This window comes from Mauremys reevesii, linkage group 1, assembly GCF_016161935.1.
Source record: "Mauremys reevesii isolate NIE-2019 linkage group 1, ASM1616193v1, whole genome shotgun sequence".
Taxonomy (NCBI): domain Eukaryota; kingdom Metazoa; phylum Chordata; order Testudines; family Geoemydidae; genus Mauremys; species Mauremys reevesii.
This window is the reverse complement of record NC_052623.1, coordinates 274205597-274224112: the sequence shown is the minus strand read 5'-3', so window position 1 is coordinate 274224112 and position 18516 is coordinate 274205597. Positions and strand designations below refer to the sequence as shown.

At 43.3% G+C, this 18516-nt stretch overlaps 1 protein-coding gene across 5 annotated transcripts in view; it reads right to left on the bottom strand.

Moving 5' to 3' along the window:
• Positions 1-3385: 3385 nt before the first annotated feature.
• PDE6H (phosphodiesterase 6H) overlaps positions 3386-18516 on the bottom strand; it is a 24482-nt gene continuing 9351 nt past the window's right edge. Inside the window, exons 1-5 of one of the 5 annotated variants that reach the window (XM_039493609.1) lie at positions 17046-17104; positions 14278-14483; positions 8646-8827; positions 8004-8044; positions 3386-6777 (exon numbers count right to left, since the gene is read on the bottom strand). In XM_039493609.1, coding sequence (XP_039349543.1) covers positions 6701-6777; positions 8004-8044; positions 8646-8779 — 252 coding nt within the window. In that variant the 5' untranslated portion in view covers positions 8780-8827; positions 14278-14483; positions 17046-17104 and the 3' untranslated portion in view covers positions 3386-6700. Of the gene's footprint in view, positions 6778-8003; positions 8045-8645; positions 8828-9041; positions 9097-12592; positions 12743-14277; positions 14484-17045; positions 17105-18516 lie in introns of those variants that run through there. The other 4 variants (XM_039493599.1, XM_039493618.1, XM_039493625.1 and 1 more) reach the window with 4 other exon arrangements.

Below are 18516 nucleotides of genomic sequence, written 5' to 3'. Positions count from 1 at the left end.
ATTTCAGGTGACAGAGAATCCACCACAATCCTAGATAAGTTGTTCCAGTGTTTAATTATCCCTCACCATTAAAAACCTGAATTTGTCTAGCTTTAGCTTCTAACCATTGGACCTTGTTTTGCCTTTGTTTGCTAGATTAAAGACCACTCTACTATTAGAAATCTTTCCCCATGTAGGTACTTTAGTCCATGATCAAATCACTTAACCTTTTCTTTGATAAGATAAATAGACTGAGTTCACTGAATCTCTGTCCGAACCTTGAAACATTCTTGCAGCTCTCTTCTGAACCCTTTCCAATTTGTGAACCTCTTTTGTTAAGGAGTGAACACCAGAACTAAACATATAATTCCAGTAATGGTCATACTAATATCTGGTCTGGATACTAATATCTGGTCTGGATAAACAGACAGGATATCAGGCAACTGAGCTGTCCCCTCATTTTTTTTCCAGTTTGAAGGGACCTGCATCTAGCTTGGAAGGAATGCTACAGAATGGATGATGTGATGCCTAAAGAGAAAGTGAATATTCGGAACTGATACCCGGTTCATCTACAAAACAAATCTGTATTGCAGAAACATTTAAAATAAGTGGTTAAATGAGAGACGTTCTGTGTCTGCTACTTGGAAATGACAATCACTGAGTTTTGGAACATCAAGATTGGAACATCTAGGTGGCAGATATACTGACAGTAGTGAACAGCTAAACACATCACGAAAACACATCTGGCAGTCTCATCAGAGAGGTAAAGGACTCAATGGGCCATGGAGATTGACCTCCCTTTCTCCTCTCTAGATGAGGTCAAGGTTAAGACACATCAGTGAGGGGGCAGTATGGTGATGTTTGCACTGTAATCACTAGTTGCTGTATCAGTTTGGTAGAAAAATAGAAGATTTCATTCTCTAGAAACTCTGAAACGTTTCACCAGTGCTCAGTTTGCTCACACTTCTTTGAAATAAGGAAAAAATATTATGAAAATAAACTTCTGTGTCTGGCAGCAACACAAACAAAATTGTCTGTGCTATTAATTACACTTCGGCTCCATTATATACAGGTGTAAAATGTTAGAAGTCTTATTTTTAATCAGTGACTGTGAGATAAGGTTCTTCATGAACCAGCTCCAAGAAGAACTTAAACACTCATGTTGGACCAGCACCTTAGTCAATGGGCGGCATAATATCACAAGGAAATCATTGCTTGTTGCAAAGGTAAGTTAGACAATGTTGGGGTTTAATGCAGCCAGAGTTATTCAAGCTAAACACTGCATGAAATAGCTCTAAATGTTTTTGAATATATAGGAACAACAGACAAAGTCTATGTCAGAGGGATGTAATGTCAAAGCACCTCATTCTTCGGGAAGTTCAGAACTTCAGGGCAGAAAGGAGCAAGAGGAAATAAATCAAGGTATATAAAAGAAAGGATGGCTTTGAGAAGGCCTTTTGGGTGTGCCTGTTAGTAATCTGAGGACAAGGGTATCTCGAATTTGAAAGCAGATCATTTAAAGTGGATAAAAGGAAGTAGTTCTTATGCAGCATGGACCTGTTCCAAAGCCTACCAGTAAAAGGAAGGGTTCCCATGAACTTCAGCTGATGTTGGATCAGGTCCCTTATAATTGAACTGTAGACCTTGGCTGACACATCATATTATTGACCTAAATTGCTCAGCAAGATTAAAAATGGGATTAGACTTTAATATGAATGAATGTTTCAGGCATAAATTGATCACAGGCTGGAGGTGAGGAAGAAATTGCCTCTCATAGCATAGCATTGCACAATCAGGTGCAGTATGTATTTCTCTGAAGCTGAAAAATCTGGCACTGGCTCTCATTGGAGAGAGGACACTGGACTAGAAGGATCATTAATTTACTCCAATTCTTATGTTGCTAAGAAAATGTTCTTATTGGTCAGAAAATTGGAAATATTTCACCTTTCCTAGGACTGTTTCCTTTGAAGCTTGTTTTGGTAGAAATTTTGGTCCTGATTGTCCACTGTCTTGTGTAGTTACTTATACCTGTGGAAAATGAGTGGAAAACACTCTGGGAAAGGAGAGAGAGGAAAAGTGGTGGGTAGATGGGGTGTGCCAGGACTAGGACAGTTGTCAGTGCAAGGAGGAAGCAGAAATGAGTTGAAAATGGGGAGATGGTAAGAAAAAAAGAAGAAGAAGAAACAAAAAGCAGAACTTAGATGGGAGGATAGAAAGAGGTAGATTGTCCCTAGCCTCTGTTTGCCAGAAGCTGGGAATGGGTGACAGGAGATGGATAACTTAAGGATTACCTGTTCTGTTCATTCCCTCTGAAGCATCTGGCACCGGAAGACAGGATATTGGGCTAGTAATGGACCTTTGGTTTGACCCAGTGTGATGTTATCTGAATAAAATATGGCTATATAGATCATTGTTGCAACCACTGTTATATATTTGCAACAAATCTTGTACAAAGATTATCAAGTAAGGTGTCTATGGAACTAGGTTGTTCACACATTGATTTGTTATCATGGGGCTGCTTAGTGTTGAGCTTCTAGAGTTCTTGAATTTAGAAGTAAAAGGGCTATTTAAATACATTTTGGGTTAGTGAGTTGGGAAACATATGAAGAGTTTGTGAACAGCTTCAAGGCTGTATCCATGGAGCTATGCTGAAGCTATGCCACCTGAGGGCCTGGCCCATAATTTACAGAAAATGTAGGCTATGAAGTTCCAGAAAATGTGGGCTAAATCCCACCCCTGCTTGTTATCCATTCCACTGACAGTGGCCTGTCACAGGAAATGGTGATTAAGTATTATCTCCCTGGTAGCAGCACAAACAGAGGAGAATATAGATTTGCTTCTCAAATGATGTCATAACTGAATTCTGTCTCTTATTGGCCACATGGCAGCAATGGCTCAGAAAATATCTAACTTTCTTTCAAGGTGGGGCGGTGATGGAGTGGTTCTAAAAGGCTCCCTCTGTCCCCGTCTGATCTGGCCAGAGGTGAAGGAAATAGTGTGAGATGCTTTGAGTGAAAACATTATGTGTCTAGTGTTAAAAGTAATTTCAGATCATCTCTTTGGGATTTTAAAAACAATTTTTAATAGTAAAAGACCAAAGAATAACCTGTTACAATGTGAACATGCTGCAGTATTTCATAAGTTTTTTTAAAATATATTTTTTTCCTTGCAACATTGCCAATTCTCACAGCTTCTTCTGAAAATAAGGTTTCCAGGGGCTCTCTCATTCTCTCTTTTTTTAAAGACCAGAAGAGAACTTGTTTTAAAATTCTTTTTATAAATCTTAAAACTCCTTCAAATGAAAGGAATAACTATAAACTTAAAAGAATCCCCCAAACCTAAGACCAACAGCAGCTGCCTCCAAACCCCTGCAAAACAGGTCTTCAGCCAGATATGGGAGCTGGCAGGGAACGTGTTGATTTTGGACAGCTTTGAAGGGGAAACCTAGCAATACTCTTGTGGTGGAAGGGAATGTACTAACACAGGGTTCAGAGGAGAAACTTTATCAATACCTTGATGTTCACTAGAATGTCCCAGTCTCCGGATGCCTTTAGAAAGAGGGAACTTTGTAGCAGAGAACAGTCCCAATGCCACAAAGCCATGTCTCAACCTGGGACAAAAATGGGAGCTCAAGGGCTACTCTAATGCTCAGTCCTCATGTTATGTTCCTAATTAAGCACACTACTGAGAGAGGCAATGACCACACTTCTTTGTGTGATCCAGAAACTGGAACCAATCAGCCTTTTTCCAGACAAATTATAAGAGATGGTCAGAATCGGAGAGATAAGGGTCATATAAATAGAGCAATTTAAGGTGAGAGAAAGCACAAGAAAACTGACATCCTTATTTAATCAAAAAAACAGAGGCTATTAATAAATGAAATAAGTCAATCATATTTAAAACCTAAATAAAAATCATACCTGCACTGAGAAGATTTTGAGAAAGAGGAAGAGCTGCAAAAGGAGAGAAGGATGCAAGAAACTAGAAGCAACAGTGCATGAAAAACAAAGGTTATAGATGATATCTGCCTAACAAGTAGTCCTGTGATTGGCGGAGGGGGTTTCCTGTGACTGTGGGGCCTACTTCTGATCTTCCATCCATTCACACAACCGAGCAGAGTTCCTCTGGGCGGTGTCCACTGGCTCCCTTGACGCCTTCGAGGAGCAGTAGGTGCTGTCCAGGGTTCTCTGCTCGGTGTCCCCGTCAGGTTTCCTCCTTTTGACCCTCACACTTATCCCTGTTATTTTTCCATTGTCCCATGCAATTATTTGAGTCCCCGGCCCAGTGGATCTTCCCCAAAGATTGCGGGAGGGTGCTTTAGCAGTGGGCAGGCTTGCATATGAAGTAGTCCTGTGATGTAGTTCGCCAGTTGACACACAATTTGTACTTGTAATGGATATATATATATATATATATAGTTTGACACATGCAGTGTAAACCAGGGAAAGGTAAATTTGAATGAAGCTCACCACAATGTTTAGAAAAATGACATCCTCTTTTATGAGTATCAGATAATAAAAACCATTTGCCCCTTGACTCTGAACAAAATTAAAATCCTTTCTTAATGCAAGAGAGGAAGGGAATATTCTTGCCCCGTCTCTGCACAGTTTCGAGTGTGGCTAAATGAATCACCATTCCCAGCCCAACAAGGACTAAGGCTGCCAGAGAGCAAGAGATAGATCCATAAGGTTAAGTGGAACTACTCTCCTTCTGCCTACTCCCAGTTGTTCTCTTGCACCAACTTCTGAGGTCAGGTGTTCAACTTCAACACATGCATCTGCAAAGCTTGAACTGGGGAGGGGCATGAAAGGAAAATGCTTCACCTTCCATGGTTGATAGGGATGGGGAGTGATGTGGGCAGGGGGAGGGCTACTGTATGCTAAATGTGAGGAAGAAGAAAGTAGGTAGGACTCCAATTTGTGCTAAACCCGCAGTGTGCTAGAAGCACTCAGCTAAATCTGGCTGGTACACAGCCCATGCCTTAGGGTATGTCTACACTGCAATGTAAGCCCAGTGTTAGTGGGACTTGAGTCAGTTGCCTGTACTAGGGAACCCTGGGCTTGAGCGGCTACATTGTATCTTTACCTTATATTAAGACTTTTCTAACCCAGGCTTGAGCATAGGGCTCTGGTGTCCACACTGAGTGTGCAGACCGAAGTCTTAGTAACCATATCCCAGAATCCCTAGCACCTCCACCCTCTGAAATGTGGCTGCTCTAGCCCTAGGACCATGATGCACTTTGGGAGAACTTTATTGCCTACCCTGCGTGTTACCAAGAAGCAGGTCACTTTGCAAAAGGCTTGATCAGTTTGTTTTCCATTGCAAGCCCAGGAGGCTCTCTGACAGTGTGCTTGCAGATCAGTGATCAGAAGAGAATGGGTTAACACTAACCTGAGCTGCTGCTGTTTGCCATTTTTACTAGAGTGGATTGCAAATTGTTGGGATAGAGAGGATCAAGGAAGTTGTCCCATGGAATTGTGGGATACTTCCAGCTGACTCCCAGGATCCGAGTCAAGCGGGGCTCCGTCTACATTGCAAAGCAATAGGGCTCGCACCTTGGGTGCCAGCTTAACTCCTCCAGCGCTGCAGGGTCCTGGAACCCTGGGTCTGAGCCCTAGGTTAGCGCAATTGCAGTGTACATGGGGGCGGGGTTAGGCTTGAGCCAAGGCTCACGCCCAGACCTACGTTCCAGTAGACATACCCTTAATGGGTATATGTCACTGTCAGATGACAATTGCAATGCTTCTCCATTTTCTTAACCAACAGCTGGCAGATACAAGCTATTCCTCATGTAAATATGGTACTAGGAACAGGAAGGGATTTCTACTTATAGGATATGAACGTTTATATCACCCTGAGAGTCACTTGATTAGAATGGCAAACCCTCAGGATAGCAAAGGGGTGAGTGCTATGATAGATTTAGTTAGTGATCTCAAACATTCAGGCTGTCAGCTGTCCTTATTGGAGCAACAGAAATCTAATAACTACTCCGCTAACCTGTGGATAATATAGGAAAGATGTAGTATTCCCAAGCCCTTCTGTTCTATGGCTGAGAGGTGAATTTTAGTGGCAGATTCCCTATGGAGAGCTCATGTGAGAGACTCAAGGTTCTCCTTCCTAATGAAAGGTGGATAGGTGACTCTCAGGACTCTGTTCCCTATGAATATACACAGAGCAATTGATTGCTGGCTCAGATATCATGGGACTATCATCCACATCTGTTGGACTTCACATACACATGGAAAGCTTGAGAGTATCCTGAGAGTGGGCGATGGGTTTAATTCAGAGTTAGATTTTATAGGGTCAAGGGTGGGAATACAGGATAAGACTTCAAATAGGCACATACAGACTGTATCTCAAGTGACTCAGAGTGGGGCATATAGGGTGAAAATTCATACATACAGCATCCCAGGAGTCAGGGGATACAGGTGAGACTTCACACACATGAATACTCCAGGGGGAAGACAGGATATTGTACAGAGATATTTAAACATTTCCAATAGTTTCATCAGATGAGACCTGGTGCATATTCAGGGTCCCTGATAACTTCTTGCCAAGTTAATCTGAGAAGGAATTGTTTAGAACTAGGTGAATCTCATGAAGCCACCCTGCACGTGCTCAACAGAATGTCAGCAGGTGGACGGAAGGGCCAAAAATAAGTGTCAATGGTGAAGAAGACCATTCTGGAACCTTGGAAGACACCAGTAGTGATTCTGGTGACTTAGATGATACCAAACTGTGCCAGCTCATGCAGTTCCAGATGGCTGAAAGCCTCCCATGGACAGATCACTGTAATATCTGCAAGATAGAGAGAGAGAAACTGGATAAGTTCAGTACAAGCTCAGTATACCCCATTGTTTCTTCTATCCTAGAGAGATGGGCAGGCTGATTATTAAAGAAATAGTGCTAGGTGAAGGAGAAAGGAAAATGGGCTTCTATTCAAAGACTAGACAGAGGTGAGAAACAATATTTTCCCACCACATCAGTGTAAGAGTGGGCAGCCTCCTGCCACACTGAACTAGATCAATGGTTCTCATGCGGCATCTCACCACTTGCTGCACCAGAAAAAAAAACCCAACATAGTCCATGTAGTCTTGTATCTCATCACCAGCAACTGATAAATAGAGCTATGTGAACAGCTCACTTTAAAACTTTTGATTAATTTTGCTTCCCTGTTAGTTTGTTTTTATAACCAGATTGTGATTTTCTTGAATACTTTTGTTATCTAACATTATTTGCTGAATAATCTTGGCACAAAGTTCTTGGTGTGTAGATTATTGGCATGTGTCTGATATTTGAAATCTGAGCTCTTTTGATTGGACACAGATCACATGACACATTTCTGGTCCCTGGTTGGACGAGTATAACTCTTGGAATCAGGATTCTGGTGAGAATGCTAACAATTAGCAATTTAAAATTCACTTTCTGTGATTTTTTTGCATTATTGGTGTTAAAGTAACCATTTCTGTGAACTTTCCTGCTGATGAAGTCACTTGCTAGAATATTTGCAGAAAGCAAACACAAGTGAGCCCATTCACAACCAAGTGAATCCAGATATGAATTTTTCATAGTATTTGCCTAATTCCACATCTGATAGAAGATTACAAGGAACGGAGATTAGAACACCCACAAGGCACCTTGGCCATTTGTGCAGTGCTACATTATGGAGGGGCAAAAATGAAATGTATACCTCACTGCGCTGCTATTACACTGACAGACCAGTGAGAGTTAATTTCCATCCACACACCAGCAAAGATGTCTTTGTTCTTGCAGTAGAGACCAATTCTCATCAACACGAATTCTGCATCAATTTATACCTGACCATAGCAGGCAATCATCTTAAGCCCTGAAGCATGAAGGCTGATTGTCCATCTGTCTTGTATGGTTTAGACACAACAAATCCTGCATCTTGGCAGGCGGTTAGACTAGATGACCCTTGCTGTCCCTTCCAGCCCCATGATTCTATATTTTTGTAACAGAAATACTTTAAAGGCATCTGAAGAGCAATATTACATATGACTTACCTGTTCCAAGTCCCTCCATACCTGGAATGTCATCTCCAAACCTGTGAGAAAGGACAATAGAGGAAGGTGAGACTGGAACAGAACCAAAAGAGAAGGATTACCTCACACAGGGTCTTTCCTAACTGAAGGGAGATTGGATCAGCCCCTGAGAAAAGGGAATAGTTTGAGGATTTTGCTAAATTACAGGGACAAAGGACATAAGATCAGCAGCAGAGGAGGGGGATAGCTCACAGGAAGTTCCTCACTGCCAAGGGGATGTAGGGTTGCCAGTTTTGGTTGGATGAATTCCTGGAGATTTCATCACATGACATAATCTTTAATTAAAGATTAATCTTTAATTACTGGATTGGCAACCCTAAAAGGGAGTGACACAAGAGTATAATACAAGTGTTTCCTGGTTTGGCCTAATGGGTTCCATGGAGAATTTGGTGCAACTCTCTTGTTGGACGCATAATGGGGAAGTGTCACTTCTGGCATGATTTTCCCCCCTATGAGAACGTATCCTGCCTTCTCATGTTCTATTCATGCAGAGATCATCTGAAAGATCCCAGATATGAGAAGGTGTATCAGATCACCTCACTGCCTCACCTAATGTATGTGAAGGGACATACCACTCCCTGGAGCTCTCATTAGTGCTCTTACCCTTTTACTCCTTTCTTTGGGGGCTTGCTTTTGAATTGTCTTGTCTGCCTTTGCTTGAACTTGGGAGGTCCCTTGCGTGGTGTGGTGGGACCAGCTGCCACTTCTGTGGTGTTGAGGGTATTGGCGTCGCTCATTCTTGGGTTGTTGTATACACAAGGTACTCCTCTTTCAAATCTTCCTGTCTGTAAGACAAACGCAGATAATGAAATGGAAGGAGGGTGCTGAACTTATGACTTCTAGATGCCATCAGCCAGAGGAGGGAGAAAGGACTATAGCTTTGACCAGAGCCTAGGGATGGGGATTCAACAGCCAGGATGGGCAGGGATGGTGTCCCCATGCCCCCTGTTTACCAGAAGCTGGGAATGGGCAACAAGGGATGGATCACTTGCTGATTACCTGTTCTGTTCATTCCCTCTGGGGCACCTGGCATTGGCCACTGTCAGAAGACAGGATACTGGGCTAGATGGACCTTTAGACTGAGCCAGTGTGAACGTTCTTATGTTCTTATGTACAGTTTAAGAATTAGAACAGCATCTGCAGTCACAATTGCTAGGATAAAAATGGCAAGTTCTCAGTCTACAAGTCATGGGGACACCAGCTGGGGGCAGGGAGACTTTTATCTCCTTAGCAGGATATTGCACAGTGAGCTGCAGAGAGATGGTTACACCTGCTTCTGAAGGTTAATGTTGGAGACAGGTTGCTAGACCAGATGGCCCAGTAATCTGTTCTGGTGGAGCAGGAGGACTAGTACCAATGGAGCTAGACAACTGGTTTGTCCTAGTCTGGTAAGGCCTATATTTTTATTTGCAGATTTAGTATATACCTACTGGGTGCCACATCACCATAAGAAAATGTTTATAATCATTACAGAATATCTGGGCAATATGGAATATTAGCCTCCTATGGAAATAGTTTCCCCCAAGATGCTTTAAACTGGACCAAGGCAAAGCAGTGGAGAATATATTTTAGGAAACAATTCCTCATTGACTAGTATGTGGGAGAGTGTGAATGGGTGAGATGACCCAATAGACAATGTCCATCTCCATTTTTGACGATTTTAAGTGTCATGAACAATGGCTTTGCATACTCTGTTGCTGCATATGGATCAGGCCACAATTCCCTATTGTAAAAAGGAAATCTAGGAACAGGGCTAACTAATTAATACTGTGTGGTTCCCAAATCTGTACATCTGCTCAGCAGATTGTAAAAGTGGCCAAGGAACCATTTGGTCACTGTCATCCCCTAGTGGATGGAAGTCTGGAAAGGATATAAATTCAATTGCTGGCACATAGAGGACATACATTTTCTTTTGTCTCAGGTGGTAGAGCTGCTGCATTGGTATCTGAGGGTCCTGCAGTTCTACACCCTACAGGACATGGATCCCTGACACCTGTGTCCCGGGGGTCACCCATCCCTTCATTAAGTCTAATGCAGCTCAGTGCACACTGGTCAAGAGCACCCACTGGTATAATGGTAAAAAAAAAAAGCGGGTAAACTAGCCTACAATACATTCCATATTCTCCAAAGGAGAAGAGAGTAAAGCTTGTTTACTCATTTTACCCTCAACTCCACTCCTGTGTGCACCCATGGAAAGGGGGCGGGGGGCTTCCATCTTGCTCCCTTCCTGAAGTCACATGCTTCGCTTCTCTGCATTCATCATGTAACTCTGTCCTAAACATTTCTGTTGGTTCACTTACTGAATGTTCATGCTAACAAGTGTTGGAATTAGCTTCACAATCTCAGTACTGACGTCAAATCCCTTTATGTCACCACAGGAACTTTAGTATAATCCTCCAAATATCCTCTTTCCCTCCTCCGCCCTCTGTGACGCCGCTACAGACTGCAGAGATGAGATCTTTCTAATCACCAGCCTATAAAAGCCACCAAAGAGCTGAGAGTATTTTTAGATCATTGACAACCACGGAATGAGAGGGCTTCTTGCCCCCCATCAGTGCCTGCAATTGCTGTAATTCTTTCCTTTAAACAAAATCTAGAAAGGTCAGGGGGACAGCCTGAGGAGCAAAGAATATATTCTTAGCAATTCCATTTTAATGTGTGCATGCGTGTCGATATGCCACATACTTTGAAATAAGGGTGTTCCATACCAGGTGCTCAGATACCAAAGTGATCAACACACTATAAATACCTCAATAGCTGTATCTTTCCATATCTAATACACTAGAGACTGAACGATTAAAGCCATCCTAAGTGAAATAACAGACAGTAGAGTTTGCAGTGACAGCCAGGAATAGTTTGAAATATATATACACTAGCCCTGCTGCTCACAGTATATCCACAATCTTCCAAGGCACACTTGCTATACACTCAGTTTGATCACAAACCTAGTCATAGTAAATCTAGTTATGTATCTGTCTTGTTACCTATATGATCCCTGTCACCATAATATCTGAGCATCTCCCTGGAATTTATGGATTTATCCTCACAACAACCCTGCAGAGTAGGGAAACTACATTTTATAGAAGAGAAGCTGCGATATAGAGATTAAGTGATTTGTCCAAGGTCACAGAGTAAATCTGTGTCAGAGCCAAGAATTATACCTAGATCTCCTGAATCTCAGTTTAGGGTCAATTTCTCTGATGAAGTAAATGGAATTGTGCTAATTTACACTAGCTGGGAGTTTGGTCCCTATTTTCTTAGCCACAAGACCATCTTTCCTTCCTGAGGATGTGTTATTTGAAGACTTGACAAAAAATGTTAAAACCCTGCTGCTTTGCTCTAAGAAATGTAGATCTTTAAGCAGAAAAATTAAGCATTGTGGTGTGCGTGGGCTATACATGCCTACACTTGTGGTTAAAGCATTGTGCACTAGTCTCAAGAATAATAATCAATGGGGTACACAGTCACAATGATGTAGACACCCTCCTGGAGTACTAGAGGCACAGGGCAATAGAAATGTATAATCAGTATCCAAAGAACATCTCTAACCAGCTTTGATCCACTTTGACAGACCCAGATACTGTGCTGGCTGCCTCCTATCCTGGCAACCCATGAGAGAATGAAATGTGACATGATAATAAAAATGGCTGACTGAGATTTTTAACCCTGGATACTGACATCAAGAAACCCCAGAGGCAGCTGGGCTAACATCGATCAGTGAGATTGCTCCCTGTTTTAGCAGACACCAGGCTGGTGCTAGCACAACACTCCATCCAGATCATAACACCTTTGAGAGGCAGCTCACTCCCCTCCCTCAAAGTCCCATTGGCCCCAAGCTTTACTCAGGAAAAGAAGCAGATAATAGGAGGGCTCCGTCTGTGGGATTCAGAGCCTTTCCTCCACCCCACCACTATGTGAGGTTTCAGCCACCTCTACCTGGTATATGGTGGGAGAAAGCTTCAGACCAAACCATACTACATCCTATTTCTCATCTGCACTAATGTAATAGAGAGGGAGAGGAAATGGGATTCAACAGGGTTAAGGAATTACAGTTCTCTCTTCCCCACAGCACCTTCATCACTCCTGTTCTCCCTACCCATCTCCACAGCTGGATGGCACCTTGGGAAAGAGCACAGAGCTCTTGGGTAGGAAGCGCTGGGAAAGTTCATACTTCCTTCATCTCAAGCTCGGCACCAGACAGCACAAAGTCACTGTGCTGTTATTACACTGACAGGCCAGTGAGAGTTAATTTCTATCCACACACAGGCAAAGATGTCTTTGTTCTTGCAGTGGAGACCAGTTCTCATTGGCACAGGAGCTGCACCAATTCTTGTGTCTCTGTGATCAGTTCCTCCGGAACCATGCAGGACTCACAGAAGTAGGAGAAACACACAGCACAGCCTTCCATTTGTGTTTTGCAACCCTGTCTATCCATTTATATAGACTTTTATGGTCCCTGTCACCCCAATACTTAGGTGCCTGACAATCTCCTACTTCACCTAGATTTGATCTTTTTCTATGGCACCTCTTTGAGTTCTCTGGCGCCTTACCTCTGAATACGTTCCAGAGTCTTTGCCACAGCTCCCCTGCCACTAATGTCACTGGCAGACAGTGAAAGATAGTCTCAGGGTGAGAGAACTGACGGAGCCAGTAGCTGTGGATTCCTGTCCTTTCCCAAAGAAGGTTGCTGGACAACTGAATGTTCCTTCACATCCTCTGCTCTCATTCACACAGTGTTATCTAATTGGCTCTGACAGGATCTTTACTTGGCCCCGGATTTAATCCATTTGCGTAATGGCCTTGCTTGCGTCTGAACACTAATTTTACCTAATACAATCTGTCCACAGTGATGTTCTTATCCCAGTGCTGGCAGATGACATCCCACTTCTGGGTTGGCTTCCAGGTTAATCTCTTTCCCCGCTACCTTCTGATTCCAATGCACTTAAGGAGGCTTGAGTACTAGTAACAAATAGCTGCTCTTTAATCCACCCCCTTCACAGCTTTAGTCTCTGATCCTCTATGGAAAATTTCCCTGACAAGCGAAATAGACATCTGACATGATCTTCTTTATAGCAGCATCAAATAGATTCCCCACGTGGGCTGTGACTTTCCTTGGGTCCGTGCCCTGAGAAGGTCATACATGCACTACTGCATGTGTGCTGCAATCTGCAGTGCATCCACAAAAATCTGAGACACAAGGCCCAGGTGGGTTGTGATCTTCCTCGTAACGATGCTCTGGAAATACATATCGTCTCCAGGTAGAAATGCTCTTGCTATTTTATTCCACGTGGTGATGTCCTCATCATCTCAGCTATGGGCCTCGTGTGCTGAAGCAGTGATCTTCCTTGGAGCAGTGCTCTAGCTAGAGAACTTTGTATCCAGTATTAGACATAACTGTGGCTGAATGGAAAGAAGTCCCATAGCTCCAGGGCCAGCTGTTTGACTTGGGGATGTAATGAATATTTCCAGCCTTGGCCACTGCTGATGCCTGTATCCTACTGCTCTGAGCTCTCAGACTCTTTTCTCTAGCAATGGTTTCAAGACCAAACAGAAACAAAAAAGGATACACTTAAAAAGAGAGTCAGCTTTTAAGCTGGTTCTAAGTAGAACTGAAGTCCTGCAGCCCACTCCTTGATGGGAATCCTAGGAAATCCCATCCCATCCTGCTAATGTGAAATGGTGAGCTTGGAAGACAGACTGTTACAGAGAGAAAAGGTTTATTATCAGACTGGGGAAGGGGGTATCTAGCTGTGTGAGCAGAACCCTTCAAATACCTCCTGGGGTTTCAGCAGTACCTTGTAAACAGCAGCTGAGTCCTGAACTCCAGTAGTGTCTTTACCACAGTGCCTTGTACGCATTTTACATCAATGCCCTGCCAGTGCCAGCCATACAAAGACTCAGATGAATTCCACAACAGCCAAGCAACGGTCCAAATCAAACAGCCACCAAGAAAAACATTGAGGAAGAAGCTGCTTCCAAACTAACCAGCCTCTTATAGGTTGGCTGACTATTCATGAAAGATTTCCATTTACTTCAGTCAATGGATTCCTACGCTAAGGTAAGAGACAGAGCAAAACATTACCTAAGAAATGAATATCTGTCCCTTCCAGATACAAACTCCAAACAATTCTCCAGGGGTTTCATTAGACTTTTCTCAGCTCAATTGCTCTCTTTCTTCCCACTCTCCCTCCCCACCATCAGTCTGAGATACACAGAAGTTGTAGAGAATACTTACAGTGCTGAGAGCTCCTCTTGAAAATCATTAAATTACCTTCCTCCAGCCTGATTAGAAAAATCTCTCAAAGACGCAACTCATTCTCCAGAAATAGTCTGCCCGTAGGTGATGTCACAGACTCAAGGCACCAATCATGAGGCATTCGTCCTTGGAGGAGGGCAACCGTGTCTCCAAGACCTCTAATCCTGGCTTTACTGAGGGTGCATCTAGGGGAAGGTTTAAAGAAATGTCATAAGCATGACATGCTCCTAAGGGAAGGCCCAACTCCATTTTCTGAGTTGGGAAGGGTAGATGGGGAAAAGGAATCCTCCCTCATCTCCAACAATCTAGCAGCTTGGGGCAAAGTAGTTGAGTAGCCCAGTGCCACTACAACAGCCCATGGGCTAAGGTAACATCTAGGTCTTCTGGGTGCCCCTGCATTGGAGTAGAGAGGTTAGGCCTGTGGATGAATGGAGTGACAGAAGAGGCAGGTAGGGGTGTGATAGAGAAGACAAGGGGAATACAACATTTTGTGAGGACATTTTACAAGGGAAGCAGATCATACATGTAGATAAATCTCCGCATTAAGCATCTTCACATAACTTTCATATGACTTTGTATTATGCCTCTATTTTCATACAACTTTGTATCAGATCCTTATATAGAAAATTTTGTATTGAGCCTTGGTATAATGTTAAAAAAAATGTCTTTTTGCTAGAAGTAGCATAAGATCTCCTCCCCCGCCTTCCCTTGCCTTTTAATCAATTGCCCTGTTGAATGAACCAGGTGTGAATGAGTAAGGCGTGGAAGGCAAGCATCTCCAGACAGCTGCATCAGTTGGAGAGGGGATGGAAGCCAGACGGAAGAACAATAAAACTTGTCAAGTGGGCTCACTAAAGAAGAGCAGACGTACTGACGGCCTTGGGGGTTAGCCATTATGGGCATGTCTACACCGCAATTAAAAAGCCTGCAACAGCTGACTTGGGCTTGTGGGGCTCGGGCTAAGGGGCTGCTTAATTGCAGGGTAGATGTCTGGGATCGGGCTGCAGCCTGGGCTCTAGGACCCTGCAAGTTGGGAGGGTCCCAGAGCAAGCTGCAGCCCAAGCTGGAATGTTTATACTGCAATTAAACTGCCCCTTGGCCTAGGGTGACCAGATGTCCCGATTTTATAGGGACTGTCCCAATTTTTGTGTCTTTTTCTTATTTAGTCTCCTATTAACCCCCACCCCCATCCCGATTTTTCACACTTGCGGTCTGGTCACCCTACCTTGGCCTGAGCCCTGTGAACCTGTGTCAATTGGCACAGGCCAGCTGCAGGTGTCTAATTGCAGTGTAGACATACCCTATGGGAGAATCTCAGCTTTCTTTAAAAAATGTCAATAAGTCCCATCTCTCATGGTTGTGGGGAAAAGCTTGAAAATGTGACCTGGGTGTAACCTAAAGGGTCTGAAACCAGAAGACAAAGAAAAAGAAGCTGAATTATATTTTTCTAATATCTTCATGATTTTTAAGCCAATCTCATGATTTTTTGAGGCTGGACTAATGATTTTGAATATTTGGGTTGGCATCTCCTCCTCTCTGCAGGGACTGGATCCTGCACACAAGCGCTCTGAGGTTAAACATGGTCAGCAGCTTCCTGCAGGCTGGAGCAGGCTTGGGGGCATATAAGCAGCTGCAGTATGTTGGCACCAGATTCTCCTCCCACACCCACTGCTCATTCCCAGTTCTCTGTCTGCCTCCAACTGGCCCAGACTTCTGTTTTCTCTCCTTGTTCCTTTCTCTTATGTTGAGAGCGTGCTGGGAAACAACTGTTTTGTTTTCCCCTGTAAAAAATGCTGATGAAAATGAAACTTTTTTTTTTATTTTGTCAAAATTTTTCTTTGAAACTTTTTCAGGCTTTTGTTCTAAAAGAAAAACTAAATTATATAGGTTTTCAGCAACCAAAATTCCCAATTTTGCAGTTTAAAAAAGTCAACTTTTTTCCTGAGAAAAACCTGAAAATGTTTGACAAAATCTGATATTTTTAATGAACATTTCCATTTTGTTCAAAAAGCCCTTTCCCAGTGAAAAAGACATTTTAACAGAAAATACTCAATCAGCTCCATTTATGTTCTTCTCTTGTCTCTTTCATCCCTTTCTCACCCTTTCCCACTGTTGCCTTCCCTTTTTCCACCTCTCTCATTCCAACTAGTCTCTTACCCTGCCCTTTCACTTCTGTTTCCCTCCTGAAGGTGCTGGACTCTGCTCTGTGTGTGTGTGTGTGTGTGTGCGCGTGCACGCGCTTAAATGCTCCCTTTTCATGGCACTAACAGACATGCAGGAGTGACTCTGTTGTAATTTTAAGGTGCATCCCGGCTGGATGAGGGAATTTGCTGGGCATGATGGCTTGACCAGGAGTCAAGTTCGATCAGTTCCCCCTGTATGTCCATGGCTATGGCCTCCCACATTGCTGCTTCATGCTCTGGCTTCCATCCCCTCTCGTGATTGACTAACACAGTGAGAAACTGAGTTTACTCCTTTTTTTCAGCTCCCGTGTGACACAGTTTAGACCTGGACAGGACCAGAAACTGGGGTCTAACAATAATCCTGTCTCTATGGCCCAGGAAGGGAGAACCACCACTCTCAATGCTGCTGTAGGCCAGATTTTTCCCCACTTCCATTCTGAGAAATCTTTTGCAACCCCTCCCACAAGATCTCAAACCTTATGGTAACCATAACTATACCAGAAATAACAACTAATTTGGCAAACGTTAATGATACATGAAACACACAATTTAAAATACACTCACAATTCCATGGATGAGTTTGTCTTGCTGTGAAAATATATCTGACCGGAGGCTGAAATATAGTGGGCCAGACCTTGATTGGTGGTTCTACTGGAATCAATGGATCTGTACTCATTAATTTACACCAGCTGAGGATCTAAAACAGCTAATATAAAACATGTACGGTATTTGTTATTTGGACTAACTTGTCCTTTCCACAAACCCCTCTGTCCTTCTAAATCCCACCTAGGCCAGAAATGAACTCCAACAAATAATAAAAATACTCACACCCTGATTCTGATCTCACTTATATTCTAGAGTCATAGAAATGCAGGGCTGGAAGGGACTCCTCAAAAAGTCATCAAGTCAAAGTAAACCAAGACCATCCCTGATAGATATTTGTCCAATCTTTTCTTTAAAACCTCCAGTGATGGGGATTCCACAGTCTCCCTTGGTAACCTATTCCAGTGCTTAACCACCCTTAAAGTTAGAAAGTTTTTCCTAATATCTAACCTGAATGTCTCTTGCAGCAGATCAAGCCCATTACTTCTTGTCCTCCCTTCAGGGGACATGGACAACAGTCGATCACTGTCCTCTTTATAACGGTCCTTAACACATTTGAAGATTTTGTCGGGTCGCCTCACAATCTTCTTTTCTCAAGACTAAAGATGCCCAGTTGTGTCAACCTTTCCTCATAGGTCAGGTTTTCTAAACCTTTTATCATTTTTGTTGCTCAAGACTCTCTCCATTTTGTCCACATCGTTCCTAAAGTATGACACCCAGAATTGGACACAGTACTCCAGCTGAGGCCTCATCAGTGCCCAGTAGAGTGGGACAGTTACCTATGCACCACAGTAACTGTTAGCCTCCCTTGCCTTCTGGTACAGCTTTCGCATGGCACTGCTCCAGGTCCCTTTTGTAGCCACTTCTCCCCACAAACGCAAGAGATCCACCACCTCCTGTGTGCTCCGGGCAGGAGTGTGTCTGCAGCGTGGAGCTGGCATGGTTAGCGAGGCAGTCACTGGGTGAGCTCTCCACACCGAACAAACAGGAAATGGAATTTCAAAAATTCATGGGACTTTTGAGGGGAGAGGCGTGTACCTGTGTACCTGGCCACCAGGCAGTGGAGTTCAAAACGGTGACCAAAGCAGTCATGCTGGGGCATTTATGGCCACTAAAGTCATTGCAAGTAATGCAGTGTCTACACTGACACTGCGTTGACCTAACTACATCGAGCTAAGTGCTACGCCTCTCATGGAGGTGGCGTTATTAAGTCAGCATAGCAGGCGAGTTACATCAGCAGGAGCAACATTTTAGTGTAGACGCTTACAGAGTTAGTTCGACATAAGCTGCCTTGCGTTGACCTAACTCTGTAGCGTAGACCAGGCCTGAGACATTCACTTGCTCTTCTCTACTTTGCACCTAGGGGGACCTGTAGAATCCTTCTTTCCCTATCAGAAACCTATCTCCTTTCCTGTATTCACCCTCTTCCTTA